The following is a 23,190-nucleotide window of genomic DNA, read 5'->3' on the forward strand; positions in this document are numbered from 1 at the left end:
TGGCCAATCCCTGTGACCACTCAGTACACTGATGCGAGATGGTGGTGCACACCAAGTCCCCTCACCGGGCCCCTCAGAAACATCTAGGGCCTGTGTTATCAGCACCCAACCTCCCTCTCTGTTCTCCTACTTACTGGTGTCACAAGTGCCTAGTGATTTCATAAGGCTGCATGAAATGTCTTGAGTATTTGTGATTCGGATGTCTCTTTATAAACCTGAGATCAGCACTTTCTCTGTAGAAATTCTCAACTTCTCACAACAGGTAAACCACGGACTTCTCCTCTGGTTCCTCTCTTTTTAGACCTCTAAGGAGCCGGTAGCTCGACTCCATTTAACAAGCATAACTTTTTTGCCACAGCTGCCGCCATCTCAGCACGGTGTTAGCTGAGTGGGCGTCGGTGACACTTTGCTGCTGAACCAGTGCAGGTATACATGTCCGGCGCTCTACGGTATTAGTGAACCTTGCAGCGCTATAAAAACCATAGTGACATTTGCAGGACTATAAAATGACCTGGAACAAATCTTTAAAACCTACAATGGTCCCTGAAATGATGGACGGTTGTCTTGTTCCAGTTGGGTTAAAAACAAATATTGTCTATTTAAGGGCAGTACGGATGGTGTAAGGGATAGCACTACTGCCTCACAGCACTGAAGTCATGGGTTCGATTCCCACCATGGCCCTAACTGTGTGGAGTTTGTATATTCTCCCCGTACTTGCGTGGGTTTCCTCCGAGTACTCCGGTTTCCTCCCACAATCCAAAAATATACTGGTAGGGTAATTGGCTCTCAACAAAATTAACCCTAGCATGAATGTGTCTGTGTGTACATGTGGTAGGGAATATAGATTGTAAGCTCCACTGGGGCAGGGACTGATGTGAATGGGCAAATATTCTCTGTACAGCGCTGCGGAATATATGTGCGCTATATAAATAACTGGTAATAAATAAGATGTGGTGAGACGGCAGATAGGTACCTGCTGTGGCAGTCGCCATGGTAACCGTTCCATGCCAGGAAGACGGCAACTGAGGTAAATCCGGGAGAGAAATGCATTCCTTGTGTCATCTCGGGACACTCCAGTAACACACATGGCTGTGGCGGTTATTGTGTTTCTCGTGATTGGGTGCTGGGAGAACAAGCTGGTTAATGAGAGCCATATCCCTGTTTTGTCAGGCTGGAAGCCGTCACTGTAAATGGCAGACTGCTTACAAAGGGATCCTAATTAATGAAGACATGGGCTTGATTTTCATTCATGTCATTTCCATTGTGACTCTGATTTTAATTTTTCCTGTTTAGATCCTTACACATTTATTGGTTTGTGAGATATTATATTTGTTTGTTTCAGCATGGATCACGGTAATCTACATATCGGTGCTTCTATGACTGATAAAGTACCAGCCAATCAGCTCCTGACATTTTTCAAACGCAGCATTTAACATGGCAGGAGCTGATTGGCTTGTACTTTGGGGTACATTTACTAAGCAGTGATAAGAGTGGAGAAGTGAGCCAGTGGAGAAGTTGCCCATGGCAACCAATCAGCACTGAAGTAACATCTTTAATTTGCATGCTATAAAATGATACAGAGCTGCTGATTGGTTGATGGGGAAATTTCTCCACTGGCTCACTTCTCCACTCTTATCACTGCTTAGTAAATGTTCCCCTTAGTCTCTCTCCACTTTATCACTCTCCAAGTACAGCTGCCCCTCAGAGAGATTCTGCCAATAACTAGCAAGTCAGAATCCTGCAGCGTTCTATTTACTACTCGGCTCCATGCTCTGTTACAGCCACGCTTGGTGCCAGGCATATTGTAATGTTGGCGCATTAGGTGCACAGGTAAGACTTGCAGGTGGGGTGTGTGGGGGGGGTGTATGGAGAAGGCTCCATGAAATTTGTGAGTCTCTGGAAATTCCGGAAGAGTACGCAAATATTCATAAATGCGCAGCGCCGTGGAAAGAAGTGATACAAATAAATTACGGACAATAACGTGAAATAGGAATGAAAGCCGGCCCTGTCCAAATAAGCTCACAATCTAAGATGTGTGCGATGCAACTGATGCATTAGGAAGCTGAATAATGTTTTATATGTTTACATACAGGCTGGAGAAATATATTGTTACTGGAACAAGATGGCCGTTTATATGCGACAGCCAGTAACTTTCCACCTGACACAGAGCGGGCTGCCATACTGTGGCCTGTATCAATATTTACATGCAACGACGGACTGGGAACCAATTACATACTTTATACGCCTTTATACAAATGTCCATAAACAGTTGTACAGCAGTGGTTAGGGTTGCCACCTCATCCCTTTTAATTCTGGACAACTATTAATTACACAGGTTCTGTGGCTGATTAAAACCTGGTGAAATGGAGTCTTGAAGTCAGCCAGCCACAGAACCTGTGTAATTAATGTGTCCAGAATTAAAGGAATGAGGTGGCAACCTTAGCAGTGGTCCGCATTTCAAAAAAGGCAAATACTGTATTTCAATAAACGATCTAGAAAAAAACTATAGTCCACTGGTTTATATGGTTTTGCATCCAGATAACTAGAGTGCAGGCAGCCATTTTGTCATACTTTCAGGAACATCCTGGGGGGGTAAGAGGGTGTAGAAGTGGGTGGTGCTGGGGCGTGGCACAGCCATTTGTGTGATTGTGGCACTGTAGTAGCCTACAGCGACTCTGCTACCTTGTTTGGGTAACCGCTGGACAGCTAGTGGTTGCCTTGCTCTGCTGGGATTGAGTGTAATTGAATATACGAATATATTGCGATATACTGCAATGACTACGCTTTATTTCATGTTTGCCTACTCTCCCGGAATGAACGGGAGGCTCCCAAATTTCTGTGAGTTCTCCTGAATCGGGAAAGTAGACAAACCTCCCATTGGAAAAGGGATGTCTGGTGGCTTGATGAAGCGTTTTTTGAGGATTCCCTCAATTGGGCTATAGGGCAAATCACCGGATGATGGCACCGCCTGGAAATCCTAATTAGATCTACCCTCCAGGGATCTCCCAGAGGGGAGGCATACAATGTCAGCAAGTATAGTTTGGGAAAATGTAGTAGTAGAATCCGGGTGAGCAGGGGTAACCCTCAACCAGCCATGATTTAGACAGGACAGTCCTGTTTCTGGAACTGTCGGGAGGTCTGTAACATTATCCTACTATCTCAATGCCATACCAGGGGTGAACACGTGCTGGGAACGGTGCAGGGGTGTCCCTAGGGGAGGGCTGGCTGGCTCATGGGTAGTGCTAGACAAGCACTAACATGACATGGTCACACCCCTATATAAGACAGGGCGTGGCCAGATCCCAATTTAAACTCCAATGTTGGGAGATATGGAAAAGGGTCCAGGGACTGGATATAGCGGGAGGGGGTGCGGGGGGGGGGGGGGGGAGAGAAGGGGGTCATAACCCTACTCAGATACAAAACCCCTATCTGATGTGACTGTTGTGTGTCATTTAGTAGTGGCAGATTTATTAATTTTATTTTTACATATATTTTGTCCCTTACTGAGGAGTAAAAATTACACTTTTGTACTGTAGGTAAATGTATTGATTGATTGCAAGTGTTGCTCAGTACCCATCCTCCCCACAAGCAGGTGTCTATTGTTTGGCCTTCTGTCGCCAGACTGGTGCCACCACCCCAATTACCCATACCAACAGAAAGTGATAAATATTTGCTCAGTGGGAATTCTGGGATCTATATTAATAGTTTAACCTGTTGCTAATAGGGTTTAGGTGCATTCTGAATGTTCAGTATCCAGATAGCAGCAGTGTGTCCAACTAGGCCAACTAGAGTAAACATCTCTACCTCAGAGATGTAGATGCCTCGTGCCTCAGTGCTATCACTAGATCCTAGTGAATTGCTAAAGTCTAATAAATGTTGGGCCAGACAACAAAATGCCTGCCCACATAAAAGGGGAATATAAAGGACGAAGCTCCCAAACACTCAGCCATTTAGAAGGCTCATTAGGTTCTTAAGACCTGAGGTAAGTGTACCTCACCTCATGTATCGCTTCTACAAGGACACCATTTTCTATATAATGGCAATCGGATGACCACGATAACATCTGTCCATATTATCCTCCTTATGCTTATTAGTTTTTAATAAAACAATGTTCCTGCTTATCACACATAGGGACCAACAATAAGGATGATAAAAATATTGCTTGGGCAGCTAAGTAAGGGTTAATTTGCCACTTGTGGCCCTGTGTAGATGTGCAAGACTGTTGTCATTTGTGTAGTGGAACTGAAGGCCTAGGTTTGGGTTCTCTATTCCGCTAGGTTACCGTGACACCAGCAATCCAATCACCTATTTGGGGTATCTGGAAAAATGAGGAGAAGCCCCACTAGCGCTAAAAACATCAATTTCCACAGAAATTCTACCAAATTTGTTCCCCTGAGCCTGTTGAAGCCTCTGCAGTGCCGCAATTATGAGGAAAGCTGTGGTATTTCATTCTATATTCCGTGCTCTTCAGCCAGGGATCTCTATCTGGTGGCTAAAACACCTTCAGCAGCAGCCCAAGGATGACAGAACCAGAACTGCCCCTCTGGGTAACAGAACCCATTAGGAAGCCTTTATTTTTTTTCCCGTTTGTTATTTTTATTGTGACTGAGGTCTGAGAGTAAAACAATCTGTCACCAGGGGATCAGTATGAAATACCTCCAATCAAAATCCCGACGGTCGAAATCCCGACAGCGATTGATCGACGGTCAAAATCCCGACATGGACAAAATACCGACATTTAAAATACCGACATGTATATTCCCCCTCCAGGTCCACTGGGATGGTAAAGTATGAACAAGTTGGTTTCAATGAAAAACTCATGTCGGCATTTTGACCTTGTCGGTATTTAAATGTTGATATTTTAAATGTCGGGATTTTGACTGTCGGTCAATTGCTGTCGGGATTTCGACCGGAGGTACATTGACTGCATCCCGTCACCAGCACATTTCATTGGTACATGTATACCAATGCAAGCTGGAGAAAACAGTATAATGTGAGAGGGAAGGAGATGGGAAGGGAAGAGCCTGGCTGTGCTGGAGGGGGAACGGGTCTGGAAGTGCTGATATAAGCATTCTGTATTATGCACGTTGTACATATTCGTACAGTGGGGGTAATTCCAAGTTGATCGCAGCAGGAAATTTTTTAGCAGTTGGGCAAAACCATGTGCACTGCAGGGGGGGGCAGATATAACATGTGCAGAGAGAGTTAGATTTGGGTGGGTCATTTTGTTTCTGTGCAGGGTAAATACTGGCTGCTTTATTTTTACACTGCAGATTAGATTGCAGATTGAACTCACCACACTCAAATCTATCTCTCTCTGCACATGTTACATCTGTCCCCCCTGCAGTGCACATGGTTTTGCCCAGTTGCTAACAGAATTCCTGCTGCGATCAACTTGGAATTAGCCCCATTGGACCGTCATGTTGTGACATTAATGGTGTCAGAAAGCGTGTGGCGTAAAAAGTGAACCCGTTCTACGTGTTGAACGTTACTTGTGTGAAGTGACACAAATGTGTGCAACGAATACTGGGATAATATTCCTGCAAAATCGGAACTTGTTCACTGGACTGCTAGGACGAACCTCTGGGACAAGGCTAGTCATTGTCTTCATTTTTAACAGCCCTCTTTCTCTAATATCTTCCTTCTCTCACCGGTATATTTTGTGCACATGGTAGTATAGGCCTGAGTGTTGCAGGAATTATGGGATACACAAGGATGAGAAGATACTGGTCCAGGTGTACGTAACACATACACAAGATATAAGTCAAGGCCGCTGACTTAAAACGTAGCGTCCAAGCAGAGATCAGGGCGGGTGGCTTACAATAGAGAATGATCAAGCTTCAATCCAGAGGTCAGGGCAGGTGACTAACAATAGAGAATGGTCTGAATATACAGCTGCCTGTGCTTATGTAGGTGCAGACCACCAATAACAGGGCTCCATGAAGAGCCAAGTACCCTCAGCTGGATTGGTTGTATATCAGTCATGTAAACCTCCTGTTGATCATATACGCTGATGTGAGATAGTCCTGGTCACCAATTCACTGACTGATGGCTAGAAACTTACAGATTTAGTTACAGAACGAGTGATTGTCGTAGGTGAGGATCCAGCTTTCCAAACATTTAGGGGATGAGGTTTCTCAGGTGTTGCTCAACAGACAAACGTTTATATAACCAGAAGAGATCACTGTACTCATCCTGCAATGGGATCATCAGTCATAGTCCCTACCGAGGTCCACCGTATCACTGATCAATGTCTCTCTCTTTCCTCAGGCATGGAAGAAGCGCTGGTTTATCCTGAGAAGTGGGCGCATGAGTGGGGACCCCGACGTTCTGGAATATTACAAGAATGACCACTCCAAGAAGCCCATCCGGGTCATCAACCTCAGCTGCTGTGAACAGGTGGACTCCGGGTTGACCTTCAACAAGAAGGAACTGCAGGACAGCTACGTCTTCGACATAAAGACCAGCGACCGGACCTTCTACCTGGTGGCTGAAACGGAAGAAGAAATGAACAAGTGGGTCCGGAGCATATGTCAGATCTGTGGCTTTAACCAATCGGAAGAGGGATCAGGTATGTTGTCACAATTATAAATGTATGACCCTTGCCTTTAGTGTGACCCCCATGGGGGCACACATTGACCTCCGCAGATCCGACTCAAACCTAATTACTTCTACCAAAACTTTCAAACTGATCCCTGTGCTGAGAAGATACAGAAATGTATTTAGTTCAGTCTGCAATAAGGTCCTGTTAGTGTGTTTTTTTTCTTTTCTTCAAAAATATTATACTTGTGGCCCAGTACAGTACATTTTCTGATTCTGTTGTGCGATTCACCAGTGTTTCTCTAACGTCCTAGAGGATGCTGGGGACTCCGTAAGGACCATGGGGATAGACGGGCTCTGCAGGAGACATGGGCACTTTAAGAAAGACTTTAGGTCTGGGTGTGCACTGGCTCCTCCCTCTATGCCCCTCCTCTAGACCTCAGTTTGATACTGTGCCCAGAGGAGATGGGTGCACTTCAGGGAGCTCTCCTGAGCTTCCTGACAGAAAGTATATTTGTTAGGTTTTTTATTTTCAGGGAGCCTGCTGGCAACAGACTCCCTGCATCGAGGGACTGAGGGGAGAGAAGCAGACCTACTTCTGTGAGTTTCAAGGCTCTGCTTCTTAGGCTACTGGACACCATTAGCTCCAGAGGGATTGGTACGCAGGTCTCACTCTCGCCGTCCGTACCAGAGCCGCGCCGCCGTCCCCCTCGCAGAGCCGGAAGATAGAAGCCGGGTGAGTATGAGAAGAAAAGAAGACTTCAGAGGCGGCAGAAGACTTCATGATCTTCACTGAGGTAACGCACAGCACTGCAGCTGTGCACCATTGCTCCCATACACCTCACACACGGCAGTCACTGTAAGGGTGCAGGGCGCAGGGGGGGCGCCCTGGGCAGCATATAGACCTCTTTTGGCAATAATAAGTTTATGTACAGCTGGGCACTGTACATATATAAGAGCCCCCGCCAAATTTTTAGATTTCAGCGGGACAGAAGCCCGCCGCCGAGGGGGCGGGGCTTCTCCCTCAGCACTCACAGCGCCATTTTTTCTCCACAGCACCGCTGAGAGGAAGCTCCCCGGACTCTCCCCTGCTTATACCACGGTAGACAGAGGGTTTTAAAGAGGAGGGGGGGCACATAATTGGCGCATATTGTATATGTAAACAGCGCTATCTGGGTAAACATAATTTTATTGTGTTTTTGTCCTGGGTCATACAGCGCTGGGGTGTGTGCTGGCATACTCTCTCTGTCTCTCCAAAGGGCCTGTGGGGAAACTGTCTTCAGATAAGCGGTTCCCTGTGTGTGTGGTGTGTCGGTACGCGTGTGTCGACATGTCTGAGGTAGAAGGCTCACCTAGAGATGAGGGGGAGCGTATGAATGTGAGGTCTCCGTCGGCGGTGCCGACACCTGACTGGGTGGATATGTGGAATGTTTTAAGTGCTAGTGTGAACTTATTGCACAAGAGATTAGACAAAGCTGAGGCTAAGGAACAGTCAGGGAGTGAACCAGTGTCTGTCCCTATGTCGCCGGAACCTTCAGGGTTTCAGAAGCGCCCACTATCCCAATTAGCAGACACTGATACCGACACGGATTCGGACTCCAGTGTCGACTACGATGATGTAAAGTTACAGCCGAAAGTGGCTAAAGGTATTCGATATATGATTATTGCAATAAAAGAAGTGTTGCATATCACAGAGGAACCCCCTGTCCCTGACACGAGGGTACACATGTATAAGGGAAAAAAGCCCGAGGTAACTTTTCCCTCCTCACATGAGTTGAACGAATTATGTGAAAAAGCTTGATTCCCAAAAGGATTCTTATGGCGTATCCTTTCCCGCCAACGGACAGGGTACGGTGGGAATCATCCCCTAAGGTGGACAAAGCGTTGACACGCTTGTCAAAAAAGATAGCGCTGCCATCACAAGATACGGCTACCCTCAAGGATCCTGCAGACCGCAAGCAGGAGATTACCTTGAAATCCATTTACACACATTCTGGTACATTACTCAGACCGGCAATTGCGTCGGCCTGGGTTTGTAGCGCGGTTGCAGCATGGACAGATTCCTTATCGGCGGAGATTGAAACCCTAGATACGGATACCATTTTATTGACCCTAGGCCATATAACGGATGCTGTCTTATATATGAGGGATGCTCAAAGAGACATTAGTTTACTGGGTTCCAGAATAAACGCTATGTCAATCTCTGCTAGACGAGTCCTCTGGACCCGGCAGTGGACAGGTGATGCCGACTCAAAAAGACATATGGAGGTTTTACCTTACAAGGGGGAGGAATTGTTTGGGGAAGGTCTCTCGGACCTGGTCTCCACAGCTACGGCAGGTAAATCGAATTTTTTGCCTTATGTTCCCTCACATCCTAAGAAAGCGCCACATTATCAAATGCAGTCCTTTCGTTCAAATAAAAGCAAAAGAGTGCGTGGATCATCCTTTCTTGCCAGAGGTAAAAAGCTGCACAGCACAGCTAGTTCCCAGGAACAGAAATCCTCCCCTGCCTCTGCAAAATCCACCGCATGACTCTTGGGCTCCGCTGGGGGAGTCCGCCCCAGTGGGGGTACGTCTTCGACATTTCAGCCACATCTGGGTTCACTCACAGGTGGATCCCTGGGCAATAGAAATTGTTTCTCAGGGATACAAGCTGGAATTCGAAGAGGTGCCTCCTTGCCGGTTTTTCAAATCGGCTCTACCGACTTCTCCCCTAGAAAGGGAGATAGTGTTAAATGCTATTCACAAATTGTGTCTTCAACAAGTGGTGGTCGAAGTTCCCCTACTTCAGAGAGGGAAGGGATACTACTCCACCCTGTTTGTAGTTCCGAAACCGGACGGTTCGGACAGACCCATATTGAATTTAAAATCCCTGAACCTATACTTAAAACGCTTCAAGTTCAAAATGGAATCGCTCAGATCGGTCATCGCCAGCCTGGAAGGGGGGGATTTTATGGTATCCGTGGACATAAAGGATGCATACCTTCATGTTCCCATATATCCACCTCATCAGGTGTACCTGAGATTTGCGGTACAGGATTGTCATTACCAATTTCAGACGTTGCCGTTTGGGCTTTCCACGGCCCCGAGGATTTTCACAAAGGTAATGGCGGAAATGATGGTGCTCCTGCGCAAGCAGGGTGTCACAATTATCCCGTACTTGGACGATCTCATAAAAGCGAGATCACGAGAGAAGTTACTGAACAGTGTGTCACTTTCAGTGAAGGTGTTACAGCAACACGGCTGGATTCTCAATATCCCGAAGTCGCAGCTGGTTCCTACGACTCGTCTTAGCTTCTTGGGCATGATTCTGGACACAGACCAGAAAAAGGTTTTTCTCCCGATAAAAAAGGCTCAGGAACTCATGATTCTAGTCAAGAACCTATTGAAGCCAAAACAAGTGTCTGTGCATCATTGCACTCAAGTCCTGGGAAAAATGGTGGCAACATACGAGGCCATTCCATTCGGCAGGTTCCATGCAAGGACGCAGGTTCGGCATTCAGGATTGGATCCTGGTGACCACGGATGTGAGCCTCAGAGGGTGGGGAGCAGTCACAAGGGGAAGAAACTTCCAAGGACTCTGGACAAGTCAAGAGACTTGTCTTCACATCAACATCCTGGAACTGAGGGCCATATACAACGCCCTACGTCAGGCGGAGAACTTACTTCGCGACCAACCAGTTCTGATCCAGTCAGACAACATCACCGCAGTGGCTCATGTAAACCACCAAGGTGGCACAAGGAGCAGGGTGGCAATGGCGGAAGCCACCAAGATTCTTCACTGGGCGAAAATCATGTAAGCGCACTGTCAGCTGTGTTAATTCCGGGAGTGGACAACTGGGAAGCAGACTTCCTCAGCAGACACGACCTGCATCCAGGGGAGTGGGGACTTCATCGGGAAGTCTTCGCACAGATTGCAAGTCAGTGGGGACTGCCCCAGATAGACATGATGGCATCCCGTCTCAACAAAAAGCTACAGAGGTATTGTGCCAGATCAAAAGATCCTCAGGCGGTAGCAGTAGACGCCCTGGTGACCCCGTGGGTGTTCCTGTCGGTTTATGTGTTTCCTCCTCTTCCTCTCATACCCAAGGTATTGAGAATAATAAGAAAAAGAGGAGTGAGAACAATTCTCATTGTTCCAGATTGGCCAAGAAGGACCTGGTATCCGGATCTGCTGGAAATGCTCACAGAAGATCCGTGGCCTCTTCCTCTACGGCAGGACCTGTTACAACAGGGGCCATGTCTGTTCCAGTTGAACGCCGGATCCTAGCGGAAAAAGGAATTCCGGATGAGGTCATTCCTACGCTGATAAAGGCTAGGAAGGACGTGACATCTAAACATTATCACCGAATATGGCGTAAATATGTTTCTTGGTGTGAGGCCAGGAATGCTCCTACGGAAGAATTCCATCTAGGCCGTTTTCTTCACTTCCTACAAACTGGAGTGAATTTGGGCCTAAAATTAGGCTCCATTAAAGTTCAGATTTCGGCCTTATCCATTTTCTTTCAAAAGGAATTGGCCTCTTTACCTGAAGTACATACTTTTGTGAAGGGAGTACTGCATATTCAGCCTCCTTTTGTACCTCCGGTGGCGCCTTGGGACCTTAACGTGGTGTTAAGTTTTCTTAAGTCACATTGGTTTGAACCACTTAAAACAGTGGAGTTGAAATATCTCACTTGGAAGGTGGTCATGTTGTTAGCCTTGGCTTCGGCTAGGCGAGTTTCGGAATTGGCGGCTTTATCACATAAAAGCCCCTATCTGGTTTTCCATATGGATAGAGCGGAATTGCGGACCCGTCCTCAATTCCTACCTTAGGTGGTCTCATCATTTCATATGAACCAACCTATTGTCGTGCCTGTGGCTACACGTGACTTGGAGGATTCCGAGTCCCTGGATGTGGTCAGGGCTTTGAAAATTTACGTGGCCAGAACGGCTAGGATCAGAAAAACAGAAGCACTGTTTGTCCTGTATGCAGCCAACAAGGTTGGCGGCCCTGCTTCAAAGCAGACTTGCTCGCTGGATCTGTAACACGATTCAGCAGGTGCATTCTACGGCAGGATTGCCGTTACCGAAATCGGTTAAGGCCCATTCCACTAGGAAGGTGGGCTCGTCTTGGGCGGCTGCCCGAGGGGTCTCGGCACTACAGCTGTGCCGAGCTGCTACTTTGTCGGGGTCAAACACCTTTGCAAAGTTCTATAAGTTTGATACCCTGGCTGAGGAGGACCTCCTGTTTGCTCAATCGGTGCTGCAGAGTCATCCGCACTCTCCCGCCCGTTTGGGAGCTTTGGTATAATCCCCATGGTCCTTTCGGAGTCCCCAGCATCCTCTAGGACGTTAGAGAAAATAAGATTTTAAACCTACCGGTAAATATTTTTCTCGTAGTCCGTAGAGGATGCTGGGCGCCCGTCCCAAGTGCGGCCTACTTCTGCGAGACTTGTATATAGTTTTGCTTACATAAGGGTTATGTTATAGTTCCATCAGGTTGGACTGATGCTACGTTATTTTTTCATACTGTTAACTATTTACTTGATACACAAGTTATACGGTGTGATTGGTGTGGCTGGTATGAATCTTGCCCTTGGATTAACAAAAATCCTTTCCTCGTACTGTCCATCTCCTCTGGGCACAGTTTCTCTAACTGAGGTCTAGAGGAGGGGCATAGAGGGAGGAGCCAGTGCACACCCAGACCTAAAGTCTTTCTTAAAGTGCCCATGTCTCCTGCGGAGCCCGTCTATCCCCATGGTCCTTACGGAGTCCCCAGCATCCTCTACGGACTACGAGAAAAAGATTTACCGGTAGGTTTAAAATCTTTTTTTTTTCCACAGTCCACAGATTTATTTTGGCACCCAAATAGAAATCAGAGCCCGTCTGTTACATAGAGGGGATCTTTCTGTTTGATTTTCAGCCTTATGCTGTTTATTTTTAGATAAGTGAGGTGCTGCGAGGTAAGCAGTAAGTGCCTCTGTCTCGCCGACTACGCCACATTGAAGTGTCGCAGTCATGTAATGATAGGCTCTGAGTGCAAGCGGCTGTCACTTGTACTTAATAACACACAATATTGGGCTCATTCTATCACTCTGAGAGGAGTTCGCTTTTCACAGCTTGTTGCAATTAATATACAGGTCAGCGGTTCCCGTTAGCTGCGAGGACATAACGCTGACATCTCTGCTGAATGTTACATACCGTATAATCATCATTTCACCCCGTCTTGTGTACCGCACAGTAGGTGATGGTTTATACACAATTTCTGCACTTAGGGGAGTTAAATAAAAAATTCTGCACTTATGGGTTATTGATATTATCGTGTGTTTAGCACTAAAATATCCCACAATGCAGTGCAGTGATAATGTATGAACATTTAATTATGTTGGACAGTGTTTGTGCTCCCTGCTTTGTGGTGACTCTCACGGGGCATATCCTATATAATAAAAGGCTCAGGCTACTCCTGACCTCTATGGGGGGAATTCAAGTGTTTTGCGCACCAGTGGACACTAAATGGCGTCTGACGATGTTGCAAGAGTCATATCTGCTCCCTAGGGTTTGTCAGATGTTTTTGGCTACCTCCTTTATAGTTCCCTAGTTAGATGTCCCTCTCTCTAGTTTCCCTTTACCCCCATGGTGGTACTCCTCACACAGGGCAGATGTATTAAGCCTGGAGAAGTGATAAAGCAGTGATAAGTGGAATGTGATAACGCACCAGCCAATCATTACAGGTTTGAAAAATGACAGAAGCTGATTGGCTGGTGCGTTATGGCTTAATACATCTGGCCCACAGATGTGTCCTCATACATCTATCCTCAATACGCCACACATCGCGAGATGCCTGGTGGGAGTGAGCTGCCGAGTCCCTTTCAACTCTGCTAGAGTCAGGCGTCTTTATTTGCTTAAAATCATCATATTCACAACGTGATGCAATTTGGAGCACCAGGAGACCATGCTGATTGATTTGATACGTGACACTTGTATATCTTTGTGTGACTGGGTCTGTATATGGAGCTCAGCGGAACTTGGCATGGAAATGAGCCACCACCATTGCACCATAGCACTTTGTATGCAGATTCAGAGAGTCAGACACATTCTCCTGGTGCTTCCTTGACGCATCGCTCTGCGACTAAGATACATTTTCAGGTAAATAGAAACGAAAAAAAACCTTGTGGTAGTCCTGCCCTATGTTGTCTCTGTTAAGTCCTTGTGGTACTCCTGCCCTATGTTGTCTCTATTGGGTCCTTGCGGTACTCCTGCCCTATGTTGTCTCTATTGGGTCCTTGTGGTACTCCTGTCCTATGTTGTCTCTGTTAGGTCCTTGTGGTACTCCTGCCTTATGTTGTCTCTGTTAAGTCCTTGTGGTACTCCTACCCTATGTTGTCTCTGTGATGTCCTTGCCATACTCCTGCCCTATGTTGTCTCTGTGATGTCCTTGCGGTACTCCTGCCCCATGTTGTCTGTTAGGTCCTTGTGGTACTCCTGCCTTATGTTGTCTCTGTTAGGTCCTTATGGTACTTCTGGCTTATGTCATCTCAGATCATTGCGGTACCCCTGCCCTGTGTTGTCTCTGTAAGGTCATTGCTGTACTCCTGCCCTGTGTTGTCTCTTTGAGGTCCTTGCTGTACTCCTCCCCTATGTTGTCTCTGTTAGGTCCTTGTGGTACTCCTCCCCTATGTTGTCTCTGTTCGCTCCTTGTGGTATTTCTGGCCTATGTCATCTCTGCTAGGTCCTTGCTGTACTCCTGCCCTATATTGTCTCTATTGGATCCTTGTGGTACTCCTGCCCTATGTTGTCTCTGTGAGGTCCTTGCGGTACTGCCACACTGTGTATTCACTGTTAGGTCCTTGCGGTAGTCCTGCCCCATGTTGTCTCTGTTAGCTCCTTGTGGTACTTCTGGCCTATGTCATCTCTGCTAGGTCCTTGTGGTACTTCTGGCCTATGTCATCTCTGCTAGCTCCTTGTGGTACTTCTGGCCTATGTCATCTCTGCTAGGTCCTTGTGGTACTTCTGGCCTATGTCATCTCTGCTAGGTCCTTGTTTTACTTCTGGCCTATGTCATCTCTGCTAGGTCCTTGTTTTACTTCTGGCCTATGTCATCTCTGCTAGGTCCTTGCTTTACTTCTGGCCTATGTCATCTCTGCTAGGTCCTTGTGGTACTTCTGGCCTATGTCATCTCTGCTAGGTCCTTGTGGTACTTCTGGCCTATGTCATCTCTGCTAGGTCCTTGTTTTACTTCTGGCCTATGTCATCTCTGCTAGGTCCTTGTTTTACTTCTGGCCTATGTCATCTCTGCTAGGTCCTTGTTTTACTTCTGGCCTATGTCATCTCTGCTAGGTCCTTGTTTTACTTCTGGCCTATGTCATCTCTGCTAGGTCCTTGTTTTACTTCTGGCCTATGTCATCTCTGCTAGGTCCTTGTGGTATTTGTGGCCTATGTCATCTCACCTATGTTGTCTCTGTGAGGTAATTGCTGTACTCCTGTCCTATATTGTCTCTATTAGGTCTTTGTGGTACCCCTGCCCTATGCTGTCTCTGTGAGTTCCTTGTGGTACTTCTGTGCTAGATCATCTCTGTTATTCTAGTCATATTCAAATCTCTGAAGCGAAAAGTCTATGACAGGTGAGGCAGTCCCCCCCGTCCCCCCCTCCCCTCCCGCCTACCTTTTCCATACATCTCTGATCAAAACTCACCAAATATCCAGCAATATATATATATGTGTATAATGCCCACATGTATATACTGCTGCACCTGTGTATAATGCCCACATGTATATACTGCTGCATCTGTGTATAATGCCCACATTTATATACTGCTGCATCTGTGTATAATGCCCACATGTATATACTGCTGCACCTGTGCATAATGCCCACATGTATATACTGCTGCACCTGTGTATAATGCCCACATGTATATACTGCTGCACCTGTGTATAATGCCCACATGTATATACTGTTGCACCTGTGTATAATGCCCACATGTATATACTGCTGCACCTGTGTATAATGCCCACATGTATATACTGCTGCACCTGTGTATAATGTCCACATGTTGACAATGCTAAATACTTTTGTCGTATAAACAACCCTTTATGAGGTCTAAGAACACTGTACGCTGTTTACTTAAGAAGTACCGTAAGGGTACACTAGTTGCGTAACGATCGCTCAGCCGTAGGCGAGACGCTCAAGCGTCACGTTCGCTCACGGCCCAGAGATCACAGGCAGGCACGCTATTGGCTGTTGACTAACGTAATGATTCGCTATGGCGTAGCAGACGCTCGAGACCACGAGGAGATCACCAGCAGCGCAGACGCTCACAACGCTATACCTTTATGTCTAAACCTTATACCAATGAAATACACAGAATACCTTAATGTGAGTACAGGGTGTAAGTGCAACCTTGTGTAACCTGACTAATTACAAAGCTGCTTGAGCGTCACCGACGCTCAAGTGAACACTTAACACTATAGGAAATACACAGATACTGGTTTAGGGTCCAAAGCCTATTATCTGTATTATATCTAATATACTGGTAAAAAGGGGATAACAGTACAAATGATACACTACAATATAACAAAGACTTCCTAACCAAAATAGCTACACTAGAAATACAATACAATTACTATTTATGGGAAAATGGAAGGGGAAGAGAAGAAGAGAGAAATAGAGAGAAATGGCTCATGATAACATTAAATAAGAGACAACATGGTTGCAGATAAAACTACACATGTGAGAGACAATCGCTGCGCAGTTAGTCAATGCTGAATACAGCATGGGATGGAAGCTAGACTCCATTTTGAGAAACCTCCACTTGATTCCAAAGACCACACCACATGGCTGAAAGGGGGAGGGGAAGACATCCAGCAGCAGCCATTTTAGATTTGCAGGTCCAAACACATGGCACTTTATTCTAAACCACAATCACATAGCAGAAAACACAAGACTCCATTTTCTTCCAAAATGTCCAAGCCTCAAAACAATGCATATGTTCTGATTTTACAATTCCAAACCATCTAAAACACCTTTCACAATGTAATCCAACTTCCTAGAACCATCTCATAATTTCACATCCCAAACAACTTCAGTATCTCAATAACCAGAGCATATTCATCACAAGACCAGATCACAATGTAATTAACACAAACGTAACTGCATGGTGGTATTTATGATTAACAGGATATATATTATAACTAACCAGCACAATCTATTTTAAATCTCCATAGGCAAACAAATACCACAAATACTGTGCTACAGATTGTATACTATTCCAATTTATCACAGACTTCACAGAGTATCCACAAACACCCAACAATCACACAACCAAGTTACAATATCCTATTTAAACCAGAAAGCAATCTGTCTGTTTCCTTATCTAGCCATGTGAGGTTCAATACTTAGCCTTTAGTTTGGAAGATGTCCTGGGGATTTAGCTGCCATGCTGCTTGGTGCCAGGTAGCTGTGTGTGTGTCTGTGAGTGTAGCTACATTACATCTGTTCTCTGAGGCCACACCTGACCACTACCTTCCTGTTTGACCAGTACCTGGGGGAGGGGTCTTTCTTTCTCCTTTGTATTGAGTCACCATTCTCTTTGTATATGCTAATCAGGTTCAGCCCTGAAAACTTAGTAAAAGGTTGTCTTGAGCATCCATTGTTCTAACAATATGATCTTAGCTTTTATTCATATAATCATATCTATCCGCTGCAATGTCCCACAACAACACAACAGGCCTCAAACTAACCCACACCTCATTCTGCTTGCTTCAATACCAAACATGATGTGTTTATCTGGTTCGGTTCGAATGATACACATCCATGACATTAATTCATTAGCCAATTCTAAATCTCCAAGATGTCTGGTGCTGTTCATTATTATAACCATGTACTGTATGAAACAAGTGCCGAATCCATCTCTGTGCCATGTCCGAGCAAATGCGTGTGTTTCCATATATTGCTGTGCTCGCTGCGCATATTTGCAAGTATAGCGACTTAAATGTGTGTGTGTGTTTTGTATGTTCTCTCTATGTAATATTTTTGACTTTGACAGTCCACCCTTTGGCAGTCACCAATAACTGCCACTTCCTAAAACATTTCAAAAAGAGAAAAATATATGTCAGGGGTTAATACATTTCCATGGTTGGGTAAGGGAGGAGAGAGGAGAAGGTGTGAAGAGGGTATGACCTAGTGAGAAAGCAGAAGCATGTGTGTATGAATCCATGTTTGGGGGGTCATGTATCATCGTGCCGTACGTGTTGTACATCAAGCTTCGAGGTATTGCGAAGTATACATTTGAATTCCTTCTTATCCCGTACTAAGGGTCTGTGGATGGGCTGTCAAACTTTACCGAGCTCATTTCGGCTGTGGTTGTAACAAAATGGGGGGGGACATTTTAGTTGATGATACATGAATGGGGGAGGTATGTGGTTGCTGATATCTGTGCCTGTATTCCCTATCGCCTATGTGTGTCATTACCTGAGGGTTGTAGAGATGAAGATAAAGAACACTTATGGAAAATGCAATGATATTCTATGTCAGGGAAATGTACATCTGTTGTTGAAGTTTTGTTCGGTATCTGTTGAGAGTCGTCTTCTTTGCGCTGTATTGCTCCTTGGGCATGAGCAAATAGCTTTGTCAGTGCCATCAGATTTGCAAAAAATGTTGGGCTAGCGTGAGTTTAAAATACTAGGGAAACTGGGGATCCATGGCAAAGTTCATCAAGTGTCCATATCATAGGTCGTCAAAACTTCATCTTTGGGTCTTGGCTGTTGTCTGTATAGCGTCTCGTTAACTTCCTCGTCCAAGGGGTCTTTGTATCTTGGAGAAAAGCAGAAAAACAGGTGAAAGAAACGGACCGTATAATCGCATTTTCATCACATCATGGTTTCTATCATTGGGTCATATACCAAATCCAGGTTAATTACAGTTTCCTCACTCCTTAGACTCATTACCTCAGGTAGTACTTTTCCAATACAACACAATCCTTCAGAGTTTGGGGCAAGCCGCTCATACGCCTTTCTCCCGCATATGAAATATGCGTCATCGGGGAGAACGTAAGGGACGGAGAAGGACATGACCATATTACAAACCTTCCAGGTGAAATCTCCTGACCCTAATTCTTCCATCTGCTTAATGCACGTATCAGTTTGTACGATATGTGCACAGTATCCTGGTGATACCTCTCCAACTCTAGTAATCCTATTTCCTAAGGTATATCGATACGGAAAGATTTTCCTCTACTGGCTATGTGGCGTACAAGCTCTGTATCTGTAGGCATTCTATCTGCTCTGTGTGAAAAGGTCATGGTAAGGTTGCTCCATGACACTTCCCAATTTCCCGGCTTACGGGGATTGGAGATATTAAAACATAAGAGGGACCTATCCACATGGTATTGGTGGAGCTTCAAACTAGGAGGGCTGGAGATATTAAACCTCCTGTCCACCGGTCTCCCACCCTTTAGCTCAAGTACCTCCCCTACCGTTAAAGGAAATGGTACTAGCCCTGATTTACTATGACCCTGAGGTACTTGAGAGCATACCCAACAATCTGTTTTATTTAACACACTCCCCACTAAGGAGTGATAGTCACTCAATGGATGCCGGTCCATATGGATATTAAAACTGGATTGGCATTTCTTTATGCATCCATCCTCAACCATTGTCACAGAGCCTACAGATACAGTTTTCTTTTTGAACTAACAATCCTTCACAATTGTTTACAAATAACATGGTTGTTAGATCGTGCCCGGTACTCGCCTTTGCTTGGTGATTGGGTTGCTATTGGAAATTTACACCTCCGTCTCAGTCATCAGGACCTTTCTGGATCCTTTCTCGACCTCGCTGGTACTCTCACCGAAACAGACTGCTCTGGTCAACATCATGGTCAACAGGAAAATCCATATCACAGTCTCTTGGGGCAAGTCCATCTTACAGGAGGAGAAAAGAAGAAATTTGTAAAGGGGGTATAAGAAAACAGTTTGAGGGGGAGAGAACTTGTTACGATAATAAGTTCTCTCGTCTTGTTGTTCTTCTTGTTCTGCTGTCCTCTCAAAGGTGCTGTCTCTCAGTCTTCCAAACGAACATTCTGGTGATGCAATATTCCTTCCTAACCGGCGATCTTTCTGTAAGGAGAAAAAATCTGGCATTACCATTGGTCCAACTGAGGGGTGACATACCATCTTTAAACCATGGAAACATGAGTGGGAAGAGAGAGACAACAAAAAAACAAAAGAGATAGAGAACAATTCATGTGCATATATACATTACATAACTCGACAATAACCACCAATGAGAAAAGAGAAACAAAACATTTTTAAACATTGTCAACATTAAGAAAACATTGTTAGCATTAGAAAAACATTGTCAGATTATCAGGCTGTCATATCTACGTGTCTAATGGTCTCCTTGAGCAGTCCCTCCCCACCAGCACCTGCATTACTCCACTGTCTGTATCTGGCCAGAAATACATTGTGGCGGAGGTCATGCTGGGGTTTGGTAGACTTCTGCAAGGACCAAGTGGGTATGCAATGTGTGAATTCTTACCAATACTCGTCAGAGATGGGGATAGAGAGAGAGAGAAAAAAAAAACATTTCACTGATACATTTACAACGTTTCACCTGGTCATTCCTGTGTCTTTCAGTGAATGACCTCCCAATTTATTAACCGTTACCTCAGGCTTACCATCAGTCCTAATGATCACCTTTCCTGACTATATATTATGGGTGTGGCCCAAAATTCTTCCTATATGATCCCTGATTATAATTTGGTGTGTCATAACTTTTGCTCATTTTCATGTCTAGGGGGTCTGATTTTATGTGGGCTGTTGCAGTTACTGGCATAATGCCCTTCTCTTTTGCACAGATCACAAATCCTTAAGTTCCTCCATGTGCCAATGGCCTGGGGTTTTGGTTGATTTGATGCCTCCTCAAACGCTTGGATGCTCATCACCATCAACCGCTTTCCCTGTACCTACCTGATTCCTTGGATACCATGATTATGTCGTTGTCTAGGGGGTTGGTATACCTTCTGTGAATCTTTGATCATACAGTTAGATCTTTCCTAGGATCTGGGTAATCAGACATGATTGATCTCAATTCTGTCCGGGACCAGGGATGGCGCATTGCACTGTCCTTGACGGGAATGGTTCCCTGATCATCAGTCTTCCCATTGGGGACTGTGATCACCCTGACAGGACTAAACTCAATCACATCACCTTGTTTTGGTCTTATAATATGGGGTACATTTGTTTGTGCGTGATATAAAACATTGTACGTACCTGTGGACACGACCTCACCTGACCCTCCGTTAGGGGGTTTGATTATTGCCTTTACCAATTTGGTCGCGTCCACCTGGATGTCTTGTAGGATGGCTTCTTTAAGAGGTGCCGACATCGTTCTGGGCTCACTTTCTTGTTGGTAATCCTGAGGGAAGTTTAACATGGGGTGCGACTTGCACAGGTTAACATTTGTAATTTTTACACTTTCATTTTCATAAACATTATTACATTTAACACTTTCATTCTTAATACAGTTACTAAGTGCATTTTTATCGTACAACATTGTGCCATTTCTCTGCAACCATAATCCTCTTCAATGCCATGTCTCTCCTCTCAAGATGAAAGTTAGATATGTAAGTTACATTTCTTTGCATTTCACTTTCCTGTTGCCATATCTGTAAACAATCATCATGTTTAACTCGTTGTTTCCAGGATTTTATGAGACTGATCCTTTGCCTTAAATTATGCAACACCTCTGAGTCAAAACTACCTATCCCGGGAAATGGTGCCTTATCCCCCGCAGTCATTCGTGTCCATTCATCACAAAAGGTCTCAGAGTGGGGACCATATTTCCCCCACATTACTAACCGAGCAGACCCTCGGGGTCTGCAAGCCTCTGGAGTCTGAATCCTGACCTCCGACCGTCTCTGTGTTGTGCACTTGGCTGCCATTGTGGACCTTTTTAACACAGAAAAACTTCCTAAAATGCACCAAACACAGAACTTCGTTGGAAATCCTTAAAGCTCTTCCACTGAACTTCTTCTGCTCCGGGTATCCCTGTTCCGCCTTCTAGCAGACACGTGTAGCCGTTGCAGGCCCTATCTCTAGAGATTTTCCTGAGAAAATTCCCTTCCTTTTTCTTTTACACAAATCACGCTTGCATGTGCTCCCTACAACACGTATGAGGGCAAGATTTACGCATGGATATACGACCTCATATCACGTTGCGTTATTGGTCACACATACAACCGTGCGGTCCAATCGTACCACTTATAGACACTTGTTGCCCATAAATGGTAGGATCATTGGAGTCTCCCTACTGTGCTCCAAAACAGCCAGAGCGTAATACAACGAAAACTTTATCACACTCTGTTGCACGTTTTCACTCAGATCGTGCTCATCACGTTCCACATAGATCACACAGATCACAAAGTCCACAAAGCGGAATTCAATACCGTTTTATCACATAGATCACAAAGTCCACAAAGCGGGATTCAATACACTCATACCGTTTTCAACCCACTATCATTCTTATAGTTTTCTGATCAGAAAAATCATTTCCCGTAGTCTGATAGCTCTCCCCAGAGGCGTTACAGTAAAGTAAGGTATTTAAACTAAATTTTGGAAACTGAACAAATGTGTGCTATTGTCTTGTGGCTTCTGTATCGCCTTACTATAAGCGATATTTCACTATATAAACGCTTACCAAACACCACACAGTATCTTCTATGCTGTGTGCTTGTTTTTTCTCAGCACGTTATCAATGCAAATGGCAAACAGGAAGGTGAGATGTGAAACTTACACAGATAAAAATGCAATTCTAAATTTAATCTAATAACATACATTGATGTAAGCACACGCATATGAAATTACATATAAGTACCAATCACTATTACTTATGATTGACTATGATATAGATTAAATAAATGCATAAAAAAAAACTCATTAAATGATGATTTCTTTTTGACAGTGGATGGCTGATTGTTTCCTGAGTCAACTGAAAACCAGCCGCTCAGAAAAAAAAATAAAAAATTTGACCTTCCCAAAATGGCCGCTGCTCCTCCCCCTTCCACCTCCATGAGGGTCACACAAAATGGTGGACAGACCATGCGGCCTCTTGTCACAAAGAAAGTCATCATTCAAAACTCCTAAAGTTATTCTAGGCCTGAGTGTGTAGTTGGCACCAAATTGAAATAAAAACCAGATTTTCAAAGACAATAGCGTACTGTTCTTACCTCCGGTCCCGGATTCCCTCAGCACCCTTTACTAAGCGAAACAGACGCTTATCCAATCAGCACTGCAAGGAATATGATCCCGCCCTTTGCTGATGGATAATGTCTGCTGATATTACCTAGCAGAGATATGTGAAGGATAGGACGAGTCCCCCAATTGACAATGCTAAATACTTTTGTCGTATAAACAACCCTTTATGAGGTCTAAGAACACTGTACGCTGTTTACTTAAGAAGTACCGTAAGGGTACACTAGTTGCGTAACGATCGCTCAGCCGTAGGCGAGACGCTCAAGCGTCACGTTCGCTCACGGCCCAGAGATCACAGGCAGGCACGCTATTGGCTGTTGACTAACGTAATGATTCGCTATGGCGTAGCAGACGCTCGAGACCACGAGGAGATCACCAGCAGCGCAGACGCTCACAACGCTATACCTTTATGTCTAAACCT

At 45.1% G+C, this 23,190-nt stretch overlaps 1 protein-coding gene across 1 annotated transcript in view; it reads left to right on the forward strand.

Moving 5' to 3' along the window:
• Window positions 1-23,190, forward strand: part of GAB2 (GRB2 associated binding protein 2) — a 229,890-nt gene that overhangs the window by 149,970 nt on the left and 56,730 nt on the right. The window contains exon 2 of the mRNA XM_063951316.1: window positions 6,271-6,571. Within this exon, the coding sequence (XP_063807386.1) occupies window positions 6,271-6,571 (301 nt within the window). The remainder of the gene's footprint in view (window positions 1-6,270; window positions 6,572-23,190) is intronic.

The sequence above is a fragment of the Pseudophryne corroboree genome, chromosome 2, assembly GCF_028390025.1.
Source record: "Pseudophryne corroboree isolate aPseCor3 chromosome 2, aPseCor3.hap2, whole genome shotgun sequence".
Classification (NCBI taxonomy): domain Eukaryota; kingdom Metazoa; phylum Chordata; class Amphibia; order Anura; family Myobatrachidae; genus Pseudophryne; species Pseudophryne corroboree.